The following is a 15564-nucleotide window of genomic DNA, read 5'->3' on the forward strand; positions in this document are numbered from 1 at the left end:
GCGCCGCTCTCATCCCCCACCGCCTGCAGAGGAGCCGCGGCAAGGTCTCGGGCGAGGGGCCGGCTCGGCTGCGTCGCTGGAAAGCGCTTGGTACTTCTCGTTTGAGAGGGCGGCGGTGATAATGCTTCCGGTACTGCCTGCCCAGGCTGTGCCTCCTGTGCAGAGATGAAGACTTTCACCTTGGAATTATTGCGTGCAGCTTATGCTTTATGTGTTGGATCTTCTTCTTTGGAGAGGTTTTGAGAACACTTGTTGTCTGCAGACCTCGCTTAGACAGCAGACATGGACTAAAGTAGCATTAAAAGATGTGGGTTTATCTATGTACGCTTTAGGTTTTTTGCTTCTCTTTTTCCTGTGGTTTTGTACGACCGCAGTTCTTTAACCCCGTTTCCTGCTGTTAAAGTTTGGATCAAAAGGGTTCTCAGACTGTGCTGCTGTTGAAAAGGAAGGTGTTAGACCCCCTGAAGATCTTGCTTTGCCTTTCAGGGCAGGCCATGGAAATACTTCTCTGGAAAGCTACCAGACTTCTGTCCCAGCTTTCTCTGGGTGAGGCTTCCAGTTGCTGTAGGGCTTGTGGAAAGTCTTTATGAATGCTGTGAAGGCAAACCTTGTTTTACCTGACCATAATTTTTAAATCTCTTTTCTTTATTGCTCCTGGGTTTCTAGACTGCATCTTAAATGATTTACCACCACAGGCAGACTTCATATCTTCAGTTTGCTTTGGGAAGAGTCATCTGAATGTTTGTTGATATTCAGTAATTTCTATGTCTGTGTTACTACCCACAATGCTTCCTTAAGCACCCTTACTATTGAGTAGGGCTCCCAAATATCAGTGAATAATATGAGTTGGGTTATTTCTTTTTTCTTTTGTCTGAGCTCTCCTATGGAGCTTAGAAAAGTGTATTGAATGGCTTTTTCTTCCTTTAGAGTTTGAAGTTGTTTGTACATTTGTTATTTTTCAGGTACCTTTAAAACCAGGAAGGAGTCTTATGGATTGGATTCGGCTAACTAAAAGTGGGAAGGACTTGACTGGTTTGAAAGGGAGGCTGATTGAAGTGACTGAAGATGAGCTCTCTAAACACAACAAAAAGGAGGACTGCTGGATATGTATAAGAGGTCAGTTGCTGTGATGTTACTTCTGTGTTTTTTACCTGGCTTCTCTTTTCTGTACTTAAGGAAGAAGCAACAAAACCCAAACGACAACAACAAAAGCCACATGCCAAAAGAAAACTATGCACGTCCTGTGCTTAGGCCAGGTGTAATCGTGACATAATTGGGCATAACTTCAAGTAAGAGATTTTGTGTTACAAAGATTTTCTTTGCTTTCAAGCCTTTCTAAAGAAGTCTTTTAAATGGGAGTGTTTTATACCTATTTTGTAGATGCCTGTGAAAATAATAAACCACAAGATTTTAGGTAATGTACCGAATAAAAAGGGCTTAGCAAGAAAATAGGAGTCTGAAAATGCTGACATGTACGCTCCTCAGTCTTGGGCAGTTTATTATTTTGAGCAGTTGACTATTTTTAGGGATTGCTTTAGAGCATCCATAGGCATATAAATATTAAAAATACTACTTAAGTGTGTAGAATGGTCTTTAGGAAATAATACTTAGTAATGCAAATGACTGTTGCCGCACAGAGCAACTGTACTCTCTGTCTACAATAACAAATACCTGTAGTAACTATGCAATTCTATTTCTGTTATTATTTTAATGACATTTCAGCTCAGAAGTTGAATCATACGTTACACATTTAGCAATGGTCTGGAGCAATAGCTGTGGCTAGAAGAGTATTTTCAGAGTTGCAAATGAAGTTCCTAGTGGTCCTACAGAAAGGAGTAAAATGTTTGCTCTGCAATTTAATCATTTAGAGGCTAAAATACATAAATATCACCTTAAGTTTGTTAGGAGATAACACTAATCTCTTTGAAGATAGATTAAGAAGATCAGAGTAGCTAATGGGGCATTTCTATAGAAAAGTGGTTCTGTTAGTGATAACATTGATCTGGTAAGGAACAGCATTGATATTCGATAAAATGTCATGTCTGAACTTCAACAAAGAAAGTTAAGAATTTCCATGTGAGGGTGATTGTATTATTGTTGGCTGTTAAAGGGGATGAGAGTGAAAGTAAAAGTAACATGTTACTCAGTACTGGCCTTTGAGCAAAATACTAGGATTGTTAATTACCTGTGCTGCAGTTGCATGTGCTAGTGAAGAGAGAGGAGAGCTAAAGAAAATCTTGTTTGCTATGGACATCTGTTCATTTTTCTCTCTGAAAAAGGGACATCTACTGCAGACAGAATTACTGCTTAAAAATGCTTCTGTTTTAGTTTTTAACTCATCCTACCTTCACTGTATCTCTGTTTTTTTACACGAACTCCATCAAGCTGCATTTGTATCTTTCCTTAAATTTTTCCACGTCTGCCTTTTCTTTGTTCTTGGATGACGAGTGAAAAAACCGTCATAACTGAAAATCACGGTGGATTATCTATAGCCCTTATATGTGGAGAGGTAGTAAAACAATATAATTATGGAAAAGCTAAATGAGGTCTCTGCATTGGCAGTTAGACTGTGTCTCTATATGAAAGAGCAGAAACTCATGAGAGCAATGTGAAACAAAAGAACAACAGGAGATAACTTTGTTCAAAACCCCAGTGTGATCAAAGAAAGCTGTCATATAGGCCACAAATTTGCGTATAAACGGGGGGTTCAGGAGAGTTAAAAAAAGCATGAAGGGTATATAAATGATAGTTCTTCTGCTCCAGCAAGTTTGATGGTAAATTTGAGTAATATTCAGGAGGCCATGACTATGCAGATACTTTATTGTGTGCAGTAATTACAGCTGCACACAAGATGGCACAGTGAATACAGCCATCAGAAGAGCAGGTCAGTAAAGGGTACTGAGATCCTTCCTTTACTATTGACTGTGTCTTTGTTGTTGACTGGGATGGTTGTTCTTGCCAGCTAGGATTGCCCCAAGTATATCTGCCCCGAGGCTCAGTGCTGAATGCCTTTCTCTCCTTCTGAAGTAATTAATGTGCACTTCCTAATGTCTTGAAAGCTTTTTCTGAAAGTACTGCCACAGTTGTACTTCTGGTAGCTTCCTGTTTTGATAATGTTAAATATCTTCAAATTTTCGGCTAGGTGGGGATGCAATAATCATGTTAACAGCAATATGTCTCTGGTTAAATCTGTGTATAGCTGCATTCTTCAGCCTCCAATAACCCAGTTGCCTAGCAATAGTAATTATCTTTCATAATTTCAGACCTGTGAGGAAACATTGTTTTATCTCGTTGCAAGTGTCGAAACACTGCTGAGCCCTTTTACTGGGACAGATTGCTACCAGAGTTGTAAACGTTTAATGAACACAAGCTATGTTAAGTTTCTTATTTTGCTGAATTGAAAGCATGGAAGCTTTGTTGCTGATGGCGACAGTTTTTCCTTGTGTGAGACACGTTGTTCCTGTATGCATTTCATTCCATGATGCTGTTGGGTGGTAGGGAAATAACTACGGCAACACTTCAGGGATAACTTAATTGGAAAAGAAACTAAAAACAATTCTGTGCACTAGCTGGTTCAATTTTGTCTCTTTTTAAACCTGCCCGTGGTACTTTTACCCTCTATCTAGGATACGTCATGTTCAATTTCTAGGTTGAAGTCTTAAACTAGAGCAAGTGGTACAGCACTGTAGGATTGGCATCTCCATGTGATAAGATAGCTCTTGTGCTCTATACAATTGTGTCACTTATGTTTCTGTTTTTGTGAAGTCATACTGTTTGTTCTAATTATGCTGTCTGTCTACTAGTACATTCTTTAATTTGTGCTAACCTTTCCATTGTTTTTGGAGACAGGAGTGGTTGTAGAAATGCTGCTCATATGCTTTTAAATTATATTTTCTTCAGGATTTGTATATAATGTCACACCATACATGGAATATCATCCAGGTGGTGAGGATGAACTAATGAAAGCAGCAGGAACTGATGGTACAGATCTCTTTGATCAGGTGAGAACAACTGGCAGCAAACGACACTTGCTCACCATACTTTGAAAAATGCATGTTTTGTGATTATTTCTAGGACATTTCAGTGGAAACCTTTTCAGTCCTAAGGAAAGGCAGTGGGTCACTGCTCAGAATGACACTTTTATGTGCTGAAAGAGGCATGTAGTTTAAAATTTGTATCAAAAGACCATAATAAACATCATGGTCATTTTATGTTGTTAGAATTATGCTTCAATTAGAGTTCTTTTTTAGCAGAAATAGCAATAAAGCTAGCAACAATTTGAGATACCACCTTCTTAATAAATTGCTGCAATGACTAATTAGTGTTGTTGGAGAGACCTATTTTTCCAAGAGCTTTCACTTTTTGCAAAATGCTTGTAGAATTCCTTGTCTATTTACTTGGCAGCTGCGTTATCAGAAAAAATGCTAGAGGTTCTATTTACTGGTGAACAAGTCACAAGATGAGAGTTGGTCTCTTATTTGTGTACTGTTTCTTTAAATGTTTTGAAAAGACTCAGAAAATAAAGGTTCTGCAGCATGGGTGGGCTTTCTGCAAGGAATCACTTGCAAACTTGTTGCTGTAAAATGTGATTCACTGAGTTGGTATTTTTTAGAAACAGACATTCTTTGACATTTCCATTACTCACTAGGTTTAGCTGAGAAACTGGGAAAGAGCAGAAAAGAAATCTCCTCTGTTTCTGTTACCTCTTTATATTTTGTGCATCAGAGTATGTTATGCCTGTATTTGAAAAATGTTTTTAATGAGGTAAATAAAGATGAATAATGTTTTATCTTTGTTGAGTTTATCCTTGATTAATCCTTTCACAAATGAAGTGTTGGATTTGGGCATAATTCTTTGTTTTCAAGAAATTTGTAGTATCAAGCTGTGGCTTGGAATTATATGGCTGGGTCGTTACATGATGTCCTTGAAAACAGGAGTCTTGACATCAAGAATATGTGGGGAAGCCCTTGTAGTTGTTCAGATATGTGCTTGCTACCATTTTTTTTTTTTTTTAGGGTTTTTTGTCATGGGACTGAAAGCGGGTTTAGATCCTGAAACTATGCTTTTTCACTTTTATTGTTTCTGGCTTATGACTTTCCTGTTACCTGAGACATTTGTTTTCCCTTCTGCTTTCTGTGTCTGTCAGATACTGGTCTTTTTTTGAGAGTTTGGTAGGTTGCTAGTGTTCCCCAAATTTCTGGAAAAATTAACTGTCATTCATAATTCTTCATTTCTTTCTGTTATCTGTATATGAGGAAACTACAATTTGTTGATGGGATTCTTTATCTCGTCTCCTCAGCTAGTCCAGATTAAAGTTCTTATTTTTAAATCTAGATACCATTCAAATTTGTCATGCAACACTTTGTTTCCTTTTCTCTTCTTGTGATGTTATCCTGGATGCCCTATCAGAATTCGCTTTTCTGCCATCCATTTCCTCTACAAGTTCTCCAGTTCTGGTCTGTAAAGCTACTGCTTTTTCTTCACTTTATTTTACTTTTAAAATAGGGAATTTCCAAATGATTCAGTGATAGTAAGACAGAAGCAAACAGAAATACACCAGCTTGGTAGGAGGTGTTTGTTTGGCTTAACTGTTATTCTTTATGTTTGTTTCCTTAATCCCTTTTCCCTTCACTTGTCTAAACAAGACTAATAAACGTTGTGGTAATGACAAGGTCTTTGTTCTGTTAGTTGTGTAGCATGCATCATAAAAATGCTCTTCTGAAATATATTCTGTAGCTCAAGGTTATGATGTTCAGATATTGAAAAGCATAAATGAGTAAATTAACCTATTGCTACTTTGTTCATAATCCTATTTTTTCATTTAATTCCATGATACCTGTAATAGAAGAACAAATAAGTACTGAATGATGTAATAGTGACTTCTAATTTGTTTAAGAAATAATCTGCTAAATGAATTCTATTAGTCAATGTACAAAAATGAACTTTTTTATTTCAGTGCATAGAAAAACATAGTAAGAATTCCAAATTTTATGAAAAAATATTTTGTTAATGTAGGTTCATCGTTGGGTCAATTATGAATCAATGCTGAAGGAATGTCTTGTTGGGAGAATGGCTGTCAAGCCTATTGCTGCTCCAAAAGGTGAGGGTTTTTTAAGAATGAAATATTGTCTATTATACTTTATTCCAAAGTTATCTGGAAATTGTGAGAAATCCTAAATCACCTCATATTTATGAGGAGAGTCTCTATTCTTGCATAGAGTTGAAGGCTTTTGCATATATTAATTTTTTTTACAGCAGATACCTGAAGATGAAATTGTTGTATAGTTGAAGACTTTTATAAGTAGTGTACTGCTACATTTTTTCTTTTGTTTTTAGTCATTAGAAAACAGCTATGTGTGTTATATGTCTGTGTGGGTAGAAAAGACCTTTTCCTGCCCTGCTCTCCTCCAAGATGCCTCTTTGTTCTTCTTATCCCAGAGGGCAAACTGTCGTAAGCAGTTCTCATCATGAAATAAAAGTCAGTATTTTCAATCTGGTGATTCTAGCACCTTACATACGTCTGGCAAGTTACATACATATTGAGATATTTGAATACACTTTATGGGCAGTTATTCTTTCCAGAACACTTTATTGGGTCCTTTCATTTGAATTTACCTTGAGAAAATTTTGCTGATGCAACAGACTCCTCTGAGCCAGGAGAGTAAGAAATGTAGTATAGTCTTAGAATGTGGGTGATGGTTTCCAGAAACTTTAATCTTCAGTCTGTCTTTCAGTTTGTAGACCACAGCCAAAATTTCCTATGCCTGGGAAGCAGACACTGTTACTCAGTATTGACCCTTAGCAAAACTGCAGTGAAAACATGAAAGGATTAATGATTACAACTATTTTTTTCCAATTCTGTGGCATCCTTTAGTTCACAATTTCAGCCATTCTGTAGCTCTTCAACTCCTAAAAAGGTGCTCTGCATGCTTGCTTAATGCTTAGACAACATCATCTTAACAGTTACGTTGAGTTTGGTCTGTGCGTGGAGTAGTATTTTACATCTCCATGATGCTAGGTAGCTAATTCCAGGATGGAACTTTTAAGGTACATGCTGCAAAGTATGGAGAAACCTCAGCAGCATGACCACCTCACTAAGTTGAGGCATTACAGAGACATTAGTGCTACTTTGTCAGGTAGAAATTTAATTAGTTAGAAATTTAATAGTAAACATGAATTTTGTTGATTTTTATTAACCTAACCTTTCTGCAACTGGAAGGAATTCTTGTGACAGCCAGTCAGTAAAGCATAAAGATATCTTTGCCCCTGCTGTCTCTGGCAGTCCCTTCTCTGCTGTTCACTTTTTCTGCTTTGTTTTGTAATTATTTTGCTATCCATTTTGCTGCAGTAAAATTTACAGAATAAAGGTTGTCAACTATATAAAACCAATTCTGTTGCCTGTGTCACTTTTAGCCATTTCAGATTTGAAAAAAAGTAATTTTGTTAATAAAGAATCAAGCTGATTACAGAACTACAGAGTCATTTAGGTCGGAGAAGACCTCCAAGATTGAGTCCATCCTTTGAAGAGCCACCACCTTGTCAACTAGACCATAGATTAAGTGCCATGTCCAGTCATCTCTTGAACGGTTCTGGGGATGGTGACTCTACCACCTCCCTGGGCAGGCTAATATAATACTTGACAGCCCTTTCAGGGAAGTTCTTCCTGATCTCCAACCAGAACCTCCCCTGGCACAGCCAAGAGGCCAACCCCCACCTGGCTATAGCCTCCTTTCAGGGAGTTGTAGAGAGCAGTAAGGTCCCCCCTCAGCTTCCTCTTCTCCAGGCTAAACAACCCCAGCTCTCTCAGCCACTCCTCATAGGATTTACACTCTAGAGCCTTCACCAGCTTTCTGGCCCTTCTCTGGAACACTCCAGCACTGGACTTGCTGAAATCCTTCACTGTAAAATTCTCAAGGTTTACTCTGATTCCTCAAAGGTTGTGTATCCTCCTCTTTTGAATTATCAAAAAGTGATTTACTTACTTCCCTATTAACCAGCAGTAATTCTAGTCTTTTATCCTTCCAGAAAACCATATTCTGTGAAGTTTGCATTTCAAAATAGAAGAATAAATTACTAACTTAAGGTGCATGTTTTTGAACAGAGGATTAAATGGCCCCTTAAGTGTAGAGGGAAGACAAGACTTGAAATTATGGATTACATTGCTTTCTTTTTGTGACAGAGAGTGAGTATTAAGTAGTAGGAGAAACATTGGTACTTGCTGTTCGGTGCAATCTCAATACAGAGCAAGGATGGCAGATTTTTTTTGTTGGGGCATTGCTGGAAGATTTGTGGTTGTTTAGCTTAGGGTTTTTTTCCTGTATTCTGGTGATTTTTTGGGAGATAGTACAATGGTTTGCTTACTGAACTGCTTAAGGAAGCTGAAGTTTGTCCTTACACACTCTAGATTATTTTTTTTTAAGAAAGAAGAGTCTTTTGAAAATGCTGGTGATACTTAATGTTTTGTCAACTTGTATTTTGGGAATACTGCTTCATGCTTTGGTAGTGACTAATAGGAAATTCTGAAGTGTCCCTTCTGTAGTGTTACGGTGGGTCTTTGCACTGAAACATGTAGTGTTTGTACTTGCTGAGAAGGCCAGTGCAGTACCAGGTATGTAATATATGATTTCAGAATCTCCCTCATCAAACCTGTACAGCATTAAACTGCTTGCTGTCCCTTCAGGGAGCTCAGCTGTAAACATTATCACAGTTGTCTGAAATACTTTAATACTGCTGATGTTTCCACGGACATGTTAGTGTATGTCCCTATGCTACTTCAGTGGTTGCTTGGGAGTCAGAATGCATGTTGTATTATTGTTAATTCAGCTAGATTAGACTGAGAGCTCAGATGTCATCCAAGGAAGAGAGGTCGGGCTCTGCCTTTGATGTGTCTTGTGTGGTCCTTAAAATTGCAGTGCTGATTTCTGTGCAGTGTGTTAAAATGTGGTGAAACGAGAGCAGACTTCTAAATACAAAAAATTACCTCTGATTAGAAAGAAGTTTCTGTGAGCAACTTGCCCATCCTGGCAGAAACCATAAAGTGGTGTATAGCAGAATATTCAGACAACTGTTGTCTTAACCAAAAATATGTGGAGTATTTTCTTTTTACCATACAATGGCACAGTATGAAAGCCTCTGATGAAGGTTGTTCTTGAAGAGCTCTCGAGTAACTTTGGAATATTGTGTGGTTGGTGCTTTGCTCTAGGAGCCTTCCTTAACGTCTCTCTAGCATTTTTCCTCTAACCTTGGGTGGTGTGATGCAGGACACTGGGAAGGATATGGAAGAACAGGGAAGAAACATTTCTGTTTTGGTTTTCATAAAAGGGAGGAGAAAGAAGAGATTTGTTTCTCCCACCCGAACTTGGCTCCCATAAGAGAGAATATAAATTGGGCCTTTCATATTGGGACACTCAGAGATGTGCAATGTAGAGAAGGGCAGAAAGGGGCCAAGGTATAACCAGAGGACTAGTTTCTCCACAGATTTACTGTGAACAGAAGGACATGTGGCTGAGAGGTGCAGTGCCTTTCCCATCGAGTTGAGCACCTTATAAATGAATTGACACTGTGTAATTCACTTGCTTGGTCTTTCTTTTTTTATTTTTGTTCTGCTAGAGTTGGTTGGTTTGGAATAGTTGTAGAGTACTGTAGAATAAATGCAAAACTCAGATAATAACTTGAAAATAAAATCGTTTGGTGGAGGGAGCTTATAGAAATATTTTCTTTTTCCTGTGTTCCTGCCAAGGATTGGGTTTAGATTTCTAAGGATTGGGTTGGTCAGATTTGCAGTCCACTATGTGATGTGATGTCGTGAGACAAGTGCCATTGGAATTCTTACCAGATTCAGTGAGCTTCTTAGCTATGAAGTTTATAATTGCACAAGATAATCTGTGATTTTTTTTTTTTAAGTGTCAGAGTTCTTGCATTTCCTATTCTTTAGTAATGTACCTACTTGTAATGTACCAATTTTTAATTAGACATAATCTTTTGGAATGGTAAACAGTGCTGCATTTATTTATTGCTTCTTGATGTCTGAAACATCCTGGTCATTCCGTTAAGCCTTTTGGAAGGTTTATTGGGAGATCCTTACTTTGCCTAATTTAGCATGATGTGGGCAAATACTGTAACTTCTTAACTGTTGTCCTTGTTTTTTCTTAATGCTTGCAGAGATTTCTTCTGCTGTGTCTGAAGACAAGAAACAGCTTAATGGTAAGTTTTCACCTGGAGTGAAGTGGGGAGTCGATCTGAAACTTACGTGAATATCACTGAATGAGCAGTATTTACCCAAACTTCTCTCTCTTTGCATTCAAATCCAGTGCTGAGGCAGTAGTGATCTGTAAGAAATTTCAGAAGGCAAAACCCTAACCAAGTATTGTGAATTCTGTGTTTGAAAGTATTGTAAGACTGCAGTAGAGTAGTATAGATGTGGGAGGTGTGGGATGGACTAAGAAGGTCAGCTTGTCTGTGAAATGCCTGGAAGATTTTCTGCCCAACTCTTTTCTATCCAGTCAGGTCTTACACTTGTTTGGCTGGATCTTTTTTTTTTTTTTTTTTCTTTTCTTTCAATGTGAAAATTTTTTATTTTCTTCTAAGCTTCATGAAGTTTTTGTCAGCCCATTTCTTCAGTCTCTCTGCATCCCTTAATAACCTTAACCTTTAACGTTTTGCCTGTTTGCATGATTTGTTATTGCTCTGACTGGAAGAGTGTGTGCCCTATATTTTTGCTAGTGACTGTGTGAAACAGTATGAGCATTGCCTTTTCCCCTGCGAGTGCCAACTGTAGCTAGCCTCCAGTTGAACTTTGTGTGCTGATCACACCTTTTGTGACTGGCAGTTCTACTCATTTTCTCTCGGTGTTGCAATCCACCTGTCAAACCCAGCTCTTTCCAATGTGGCTATGAGGATAATGTAAGAATATTTATCGCTAGCCTTGCTGTCCCGTGGGATTGTGCAAAGCAGTCCCGTGACACGCAGGGTTGTAATTCTGCTGTTCATGTGGTCACCTTAAACTCTTCATTTCATGTCTGCCATCAGCCTTTGGCTTCACCCCCAGCTTTTCTTGATTTATGATCACCATGACTACTAGAGCACTTTGCTTAATTGGTTCACTGATCACCTGAATCATTGTCTTTTTATTGCAGCATGAATCATTGTTTTCATGTAGCCTCTTACAGTATTTCAAAATAATTCGTAAATCACTTGGTTTGCCAGAATGTTCTATTTTATTGTGGCTGTTCATATATTTCTCTTGACTTGCAAAAGCAAATAGAAGTGTGTATGACCATGGATTCCTGTTATCTGTGGAGGCCAAGTAAATCATGATGTGTGTCCTCAAGAAAGGCTTAGCTTTTGAGAAGGCTTTTATTAGGTGATTGGTTTTCTTTTGCAATGATCTGACTGCTCTGCCATTTAGCTTCCTTGGCAGCTGCAGATGGTGTGTACTTAGGAGTAATTAAGGATCAAAGAATAAGTAATTCGACTGAATTTTAATTGCTTTGGATTAATTCCCTGATCTGGGTGATCAAATAGTTTTGACAGATTGGATTAGACCAGGGTGGTTCTCTTTGTTTTCATCTACTTCCCACGTCGTGGAGCCACTCAGTTATGGTGTTTAAGCTTGTAGTCATACTACAAAACTTACTGGCATTTAGAAGATAATAATCTGGGTAACTGAGAATTCATGTGCTAATTATTTTATGCCTAGCCATTTCAGGTTTGCAAGGCTTAACTTTGAATGGGCTTGAAACCAGCACTTACCAGCTGTTCAGTCTGCAACTTCCTCCATCATCATTCTGTTTAGCTTCTCGGTGTTAAAATTGATGCAGGATTGCAGTTGTTTATCTGTCTCTGTGCTTGAGATTTTGCCAAATACGTTCAGTTTCTTTTATGCCAGAGGTTAGTACAATTGACATTTTGAAAGACTGACCAACTGTTGCTTCCCAGCAAAGGCTGTTTCAGACTGTTTCATGTAGTTAAATATTTAAAGTGAGTATCTGAATTCTGTGGAAATTCCTAGCAAAGTGCTGTGTAGAAAGCTTAGGGCTGATACCTTTGCTTACATGCTGACATGAAATTTTACTTGTGAATTAGGTTAGATCAGACATCTCAAATTGAATTTATTCATCTGAATTGTAGAAACAAATAGTTCTGTTAAAGGAAAGTCGTTCAGAAAATGTTTTTGTCTTTTTGTGTCTCACTATCACAAAATGTTAAAACACAAGCTAATAACAGATGAAACTGAGAACAACATAGGTACTGTGGTGTATGGAACTCTTAAGTTCTGAAGTAGAGCTCCATGTTCTAGGACCCTGCTCTCCAGGGAAGAATGCTGAATAAAAAATAAATACAAAAAGTACATAGTCTGGCTACCTGTGGAAATAAGGTCACTAAATAGTGTTGGCAGACACTTAGAACATTCAATTAAAAAAAACAAAACCACAAACCCCAAACATACCTGAGTATTATTTATATTAAGCAAGCATCCCAGAAAATATTTTAATGACTCTCTGCTCTTTCCAGGTGTGCTTCCTGAGAAGAAAGTACTGGCTTCTTCTGCTAAAGATTTAGGTCCGAGGTAAGCCTTTGTCTGTTATTATCTGTTGAACATTCTATTTAAGAATTCTGTGCAATTCTTAGTAAATGCAGGCAACTGCTTCCATGGTTAGGTCTTGAAGTTTCAGTTAAATGAGTATTTGTCATTACTATCCTTGTGTAAGTAGAAAATGTGAGATTCAGGTTTAAAGAACTTGCCAAAGGTTATATGGGCAGATGATGGTTCTTTGCTTGTTCTGTTGATTCCTAACACTTGTGCTGTCTTGCATTGTATACAAATGTATGGCTTATATTTGCAGGCTCCTCAGCTTTGCTTCTTGAGAAAACTCATGGAAAGTGATTCCAACTGGACTGACTACTTTCTTGACTTAAACTAATTTGTCCATAAACATCTGAATTGCCATTCAGTTGCCATTCAAAAAGTGCTTCATTTCAGGCTGGAATATATTAACATGTGATAGCTGCATTCAAGTTTCTACAACATGTAAAGCAAAGCAGGCCCTAAAAGCTCACTGTGATATGCCTGCTGTTGTCACTGAGGTGTCATTTTATTCCATGATGCCTTTGGTCCTCAAGGTGCAGTTTCTCACTTGGCATCAAAATCCCTTGTGAGTGTGTGATCTCTGGGCTAGTTACATGCAGTCATAAAATATTGTGGCTTGTAAACAACTGGAATGAAGTGCTGAAGTGCTCTACAAACCTTGCTGCCTTTCTTCCCATGTGTGTCAGGCATATTCTGGCATGTGACTGGAAGGTGTGCAGCCTAAAATGTGTTGGCTGTCAGGAGGGTTTGCTCCTCCCTCTCCTCCCTCTCTGGCCTGTTTTTCTGGTCCAGGAGTCTAAACAGTAGATGGAAGTTACTTCCTGGCAAGTGTAAGGCCATACAAATAATTAGCATTTGAAGGCTTTCTTTTTTTCTACCTTACCCTGGATTTATTACAAGGTTTGGACTTGGGAACATAGGAATGAATGCAAAAACTTATCTGTGGAGATGAAGGGAACTGTGGTTCTGTGGTATGTGCACCAAATCTTTAACTCTTGGATGTCATGCTGCCTATTTAGTGCTTTTGTCTGGACTCAAGATTTTTATCATCTCGTAAGCAAGGTTCATATACTACAAAGAGAATGCATGTGCTTTTTAAGTAAAATTAATGCCATACAATTTTAACTACAATGTACTGACTATCAGGATGCATAATTAGATAGTTACTTTAGTAGTTTTTTCAAAATTACTGACTTTGGACTTAGTCTTCAAAAGTAGTAAGTAATATGTTTGGCTTGTAAATTCGTTAAAGAAGCTCTGCTGGAAGGCTTGGGGTTAAATATGTTTTTATATGCCCAAAGAAAGTCTATATTTTTTTCTTTATTGTATTTTTTGTTTTACAGTTACGACTGGTTCCAAACAGATAGTTTGGTCACAATTGTCATATATACTAAGCAGAAGGTAAGTATATTTTGTGAAGGAAGAATTACAAGATCCAGTTGTGATCTAGCTTGAATTCTGGGAGAATTTTACAAAAACTGTTGTTTTTTTTTCCCCTTGACTATGAAAGGATATGAATGCAGAGTTGGTGATAGTTGACTGTCAAGACAAACGATTAAGGGGAGAGATCATCATCGATGACCACTCATATCTTGTAGAAGTTGGTAGGTACTGTAATTTTGCAGTTGAAAATACTGAATTTTCGTTCTATTTTATTAAAACCCACGCATCAGACCATAAGCATTTTACATGTACCAATTAATATTTTATTTCTCTTTCATCAGAGATTGTTAAAGCACCTTGATGTAAAGTAATTGCATTGTTTATCAACTCACATCTTCATTTGTTTAGTATGTACTAAAACTTCTTACATGCGGAATAAAGTGCAGGAAGAAATTGATTTTAAACTTGTGTAAAATTTTTCTTCAAGTGTGTTTTTTATGATTATTAAAATGCCCTCATTCCCAAGGGCTGGCACAATAATTTACATAAATGCAGATCGGTGGCTTTACATGAGCCATTGTTAAAAGTAATGGGAGAAATAATGCCTTTGTGCATGAGGCTTGTAGAAGTCATGAGTCAAATTTCAAGGCCAGGTAAACATGCATAGCTTTTTATGGTTATTAGTTCACTCAGTATTCCTAGACTATACTTTATGTATATAGGATGGCTGGAATAGAATTTTGTTATTGCTTAACACAGAGTTTGTTTGTATTTATTTCAGACTTGGATCATGCAGTTTCAGAAGATGTGGCTGGTAATTTCTGTCTCTTGCAGCACTTGTGTATCTCTTCTAGGATAGTCCAGTCAGGAGCTGAACTTCCATGATCCTTGTGGGTCCCTTCCAACTCACAATATTCTATGATTCTGATGTCAGAATGTGGAATTTCAGTTTATTTTTCTGACTCATCAGAGTCAAACTTTACAGTTTTACTTGCCGCCAGGTCCTGACACAGTCAATCAAACCAAGCCATAACATTAAATATTTTTTCTTCAATTGTGCCATTTGGGCCTGTGAAAGTAATAAGTTGATAGTGCTCTGATCCCTCTTAGTATGACTAAATGTTAAAAGCTAGAAGTTAGTTCTGCTGTGTATTTGTAAACTGTTCTTTGCTTAGACTGGGATTTTCTTGGATTTAATTGTTAATTCAAATGGCCATAAAAAGAAAGCAGTAAGTAGTGGTAACTACCAATTTCTAGTACATGATGACTCCGGGTTTGTGAGCATTTTTCTTGACCAGATGGTCTGTGAAGCTGTCCTGGTTCCACAATCTGTTTAGCAAATAACATGTATTAATTATGCATATCCAGTTAGTGTTTGTTTTAACTGCACTCTATAACATTATAGAAAGGTAGCTGGAAGTACCTTTAATTTGATATTCTAATTTAAGGAATTAATTACATGCGTCTTGAGAAATGAGTAATTGTTCTGAATTTCATTATACTTGACATGTGAAATATTTTTTTGTACAAAGTGTAACTAAAAGTAATAATATGAAATCTTTTCTCTTTTAGTAAATGTTGCTGAAAAAGTA

At 37.6% G+C, this 15564-nt stretch overlaps 1 protein-coding gene across 1 annotated transcript in view; it reads left to right on the plus strand.

Moving 5' to 3' along the window:
• Positions 1 to 478: 478 nt before the first annotated feature.
• Positions 479 to 15564, plus strand: part of LOC103621425 (cytochrome b5 reductase 4) — a 31625-nt gene continuing 16539 nt past the window's right edge. The window contains exons 1-10 of the mRNA XM_008640225.2: positions 479 to 546; positions 963 to 1116; positions 3901 to 4001; positions 6016 to 6100; positions 10162 to 10203; positions 12514 to 12568; positions 13933 to 13990; positions 14100 to 14193; positions 14754 to 14786; positions 15545 to 15564. The exon at positions 15545 to 15564 is cut by the window's right edge and continues 115 nt beyond it. Coding sequence (XP_008638447.1) covers positions 990 to 1116; positions 3901 to 4001; positions 6016 to 6100; positions 10162 to 10203; positions 12514 to 12568; positions 13933 to 13990; positions 14100 to 14193; positions 14754 to 14786; positions 15545 to 15564 — 615 coding nt within the window. The 5' untranslated portion in view covers positions 479 to 546; positions 963 to 989. The remainder of the gene's footprint in view (positions 547 to 962; positions 1117 to 3900; positions 4002 to 6015; positions 6101 to 10161; positions 10204 to 12513; positions 12569 to 13932; positions 13991 to 14099; positions 14194 to 14753; positions 14787 to 15544) is intronic.

Source organism: Corvus brachyrhynchos, unplaced genomic scaffold (genome assembly GCF_000691975.1).
Source record: "Corvus brachyrhynchos isolate BGI_N302 unplaced genomic scaffold, ASM69197v1 scaffold87, whole genome shotgun sequence".
Classification (NCBI taxonomy): domain Eukaryota; kingdom Metazoa; phylum Chordata; class Aves; order Passeriformes; family Corvidae; genus Corvus; species Corvus brachyrhynchos.